We start from the raw sequence: 3,705 nt of genomic DNA, 5'->3' as shown, positions 1-3,705 counted from the left end.
ACCCTTAAATCAATTTTTCAATTGAGACACGTATTATTAAATTGTTGATTCTTACCGTTTATAGAAAGATACTTATTTGTATATGATTCTATTAAGGAATATTTCTTGAAAAAAAAGCATGTGCACTTGTATAAACAAAATTTATATATCTAGGAGAAGTCAACTTATTATATTGGAAGGTGTGAGGTGTTCTGCTGGTAAGGCGCCCTCTTTCTAAGCTTTCGGTCCCGGTTTCGATTCCTCCTCCATGTTTTTTTTTTATTGAGAACTCTGTTTTTATAATGTAAAACACTTATTAGGGTTACAGGCGATTCAGTATTCAGCTATTCACTCACACATTCACAAAATCCAGCCTCCAGCTCCAGCCGTCCACCACTCCAATCTCTCAGGTGTTAATTTGTCGATGTTAATCTTCAATCTAACCTTTTTTTCTGCTGTATGTTATATTTGGTTTTTGTCATGTAATCTAAAAGTTATTTTGTTTAACGGAGCAAGCAGCAAAGAAAGAGTTGGTTTGGTTTGTGCAATGGATGATGTATATGGAGCTATTATAGACGCTGTGCCATTACACAAGAATCTTCACTTTAATTTTTTAGGTCAAAACCGGACCAAAGATGATTCCTTTTCGATGGAGTTTCAACTTCCCGATTTTCGACCACCCATTGCTGTAAGTGTTAATTAATTAAATTATGCTCAAGTTGCTGGATGAATAACTGAACTTGGTATTAGTGTATACAATCATGCATAAGTGTTTATATATATATATATATTGATTGCTTTCAGATTACGAGTTACAAAGTGAATAATGTATACTAGTTTCCATTTGATTGTTTTTTTGCTTCTTTGTTTGTGTAAACTGAAGCGAAATTTGTTTCAGAAATTTGTAAAGACAAGAGAAGCTGGAGAGTTTCTTAGTGGTGCTTTGGCTGGAGCTATGACGAAAGCTGTTCTTGCTCCTCTAGAAACCATAAGGTTCCTGAAATTCACAAATTTATAGTTATATGGATATTTCGATACAGATAAAGGATCTCCGAAAGGACTTGATTTTGTCCCATGTTTGCTTTGACTTTAAATATTTAAAGCTAATTTACGCAGGACTCGAATGGTGGTTGGTGTTGGGTCAAAAACGATATCCGGTAGTTTTCTAGAGGTGATTGAAAAACAGGGTTGGCAAGGACTTTGGGCCGGCAATGCAATCAACATGATACGAATTGTTCCCACACAAGCAATTGAACTTGGAACTTTTGAATGTGTCAAACGAGTAATGACATCAGCAAAAGAAAAATGGAGTCAAGAAGAGTGTCCGAGTGTGCAAATCGGTCCGGTCAAACTAACTTTTTCTCTCTCATGGCTCTCACCGGTTGCCGTTGGGGGTGCAGCCGCAGGGATTGCTGGCACCCTTGCATGTCATCCTCTTGAAGTTATTAAGGTAATTGCCTAAACTAAGGGGTGCGCACGGTTCTGTTCGGTTTGGTTTTCCGGCAAAGCCAAAACCGAAACCAAAAATATGGTTTTTGTTTTTTCTAAAAACGTTCGATATTTGGTTTCGGTTATATGTTAATATATTTAACCTTTTAGATTAATATTATTTTCATAAACCTAACATTATAATCTATTTTTATGTTTCTCCAAAGTTTTATTTAAGACATTTTCTTCTTAAAATAATTAAAAATCATTTATTTTTTATGTAACATTTTGTTGTCTCTTATAGGCAATGGATAAATCATTTCAAAGACAAATAAACATGTTAATGTTCTTATTATAAATATTAAACATTCAAGAAATAAGTTTTATAATTCCTAAATCTATGTATGAAAACATTAAAAAATGATTTTTTGGGTTATTCGGTTCAGTTCGGTTTTTTGTGCGGTTTGGTTTTCTTAGGGTTGGTTAAATCAGTTTTTTCGGTTCACTTTTTCAGTTTTCTGCTCACCCCTAATTGAACCCGTAACTCTTGTAGATTGATGATATTTTTGTGGGTTATGTTGATTTTGTTTTGTTTCGTTTTTCTACAGGATCGGTTGACTGTCAGTCCTGATACTTATCCTAATTTGAGTATTGCTGTTCAGAAGATGTTTAAAAACGGCGGGATTGGTTCTTTCTATTCCGGTCTTTCTCCGACGTTGATGGGAATGTTGCCATATAGTACTTGTTACTATTTCATGTACGATACAATTAAAAAGTCTTACTGCACTGCTCAAAAAAAGAAATCTTTAAGTCGTCCCGAGATGCTGCTGATCGGAGCTCTTTCAGGTGTGTTTATTCATGCTTACTATTAACTAGTCAAGATTATTGTAGTACAGGATACAGGAATATTTTATTTATGTTGTTGGTTGAAAACAAACTGTTGTGATCATCTACATTTGAATAATACAAAAGAATGTCCTTTTCTTGGGTCAAAATCACATTGCACAGAAAGGTAACAATCTTTAGCAAATTTTCCATTTTGGATAGCTAATGTTTTATGTGGTGGTTTTTTTTTTTTTTTTTTTTTTTTTTTTTTTTTAAGGTCACCAGTTTTCTACTTTTTTGTGCAATTTGCTCATTTTACTTTAATTAATCAGAATTTGTGAAACAATCAAACAACTTGGTTTGATTATCCTATTTTTAATCCAATCATTAAATTATTTAGTGAATTGATTTTGCGAGATGGAAAAGTGAAGGAGCTGCTCATCTTTTAACTTGTTTGGTGGTTAGGTTTAACTGCAAGTACAATAAGTTTCCCTTTAGAGGTGGCAAGAAAACGGCTAATGGTTGGGGCTCTGCAAGGTAAGTGCCCACCGAACATGGCGGCTGCATTAGCAGAAGTTGTTAGAGAAGAGGGTTTGATGGGATTATATAGAGGATGGGGTGCAAGTTGTTTGAAGGTCATGCCATCATCCGGCATCACATGGATGTTTTATGAAGCTTGGAAAGACATATTGATCGGTGACAAGGACAAACAATGATAATAAATGCGGTCGTGTTAATGACCATGTTTAACCATTGTTTTGGTTAATTTTGATGTGCTAAGAAGAGAATACATGTACCTTTGAATTTTGTTGCGGCTTTGTCACTTCATGTGTGACCCTCTTTCATGTTTTTGTATGAAGGTGGTGATTTTTGCTATTTGATTCTAGCTAATTAGGTTAATGAGCGAGCATATGTTAATTTATTTAGAATATTGTTTGTACAAGAACATTCTAAATAATATTTACAAAAAAAAAAAAAAAAAAAAAACACCACAAAACAAAATCATATTTACAAAAATATCTACAATTGGATGGTGTTTGAAAAAATAGTGCTCTACAAAAAAAAAAAAAAAAAAAAAAAAAAAAAAAAAATCCACCACAAAAGAAAATCATATTTACAAAAATATCTACAATTGGATGGTTTTGAAGAAATAGTGCTGTGCTCTACAAAAAAATAAAAAACACCACCACAAAACAAAATCATATTTTCAAAAATATCTACAATTGAATGGTTTTTAAAAAAATAGTGCTCAAATGATTATGGATGCATTAATTTTATATGTATCAGAAAGAAACAATCAACAACAGTAAATAGTTGCAACTCCAAGCGAAAGAAACAATTGCCAACAGTAAATCTGTGGCGAATAGGGTGTGATCAACCTTCAAGGTGTAACTTGCCCCAGATATATGCTTTCGATTTCAAAGACATTATGAAGATACATAATTTCACGCATCTAGGTAAGAAAGCAAAGAA

General features: G+C 33.3%; 1 protein-coding gene across 1 annotated transcript; it reads left to right on the top strand.

Annotated features, from left to right (window-relative positions):
* The first annotated feature begins 232 nt into the window (after nt 1-232).
* Nucleotides 233-3,108, top strand: LOC110905161 (probable mitochondrial adenine nucleotide transporter BTL1). Its single transcript, XM_022151051.2, has 6 exons — nt 233-389; nt 499-667; nt 878-972; nt 1,096-1,429; nt 2,016-2,253; nt 2,698-3,108. The coding sequence occupies exons 2-6, from the start codon at nt 527-529 to the stop codon at nt 2,946-2,948; spliced, it is 1,059 nt and encodes a 352-aa protein (XP_022006743.1). The 5' UTR covers nt 233-389; nt 499-526; the 3' UTR covers nt 2,949-3,108.
* Nucleotides 3,109-3,705: the final 597 nt, after the last annotated feature.

Source organism: Helianthus annuus, chromosome 14 (genome assembly GCF_002127325.2).
Source record: "Helianthus annuus cultivar XRQ/B chromosome 14, HanXRQr2.0-SUNRISE, whole genome shotgun sequence".
In the NCBI taxonomy this organism is placed as follows: Eukaryota; Viridiplantae; Streptophyta; class Magnoliopsida; order Asterales; family Asteraceae; genus Helianthus; species Helianthus annuus.
The sequence above is the reverse complement of the archived record's forward strand: the minus strand, read 5'-3'. Positions and strand labels throughout refer to the sequence as shown.

Coding starts and splice junctions, on each gene's coding strand:
- LOC110905161 (XM_022151051.2), top strand. CDS start 527: ATGGATGATGTATATGGAGCTATTATAGACGCTGTGCCATTACACAAG. Junction 1,430..2,015: donor ATCCTCTTGAAGTTATTAAG/GTAATTGCCTAA, acceptor GTTTTTCTACAG/GATCGGTTGACTGTCAGTCC. Junction 2,254..2,697: donor GCTGATCGGAGCTCTTTCAG/GTGTGTTTATTC, acceptor TTTGGTGGTTAG/GTTTAACTGCAAGTACAATA.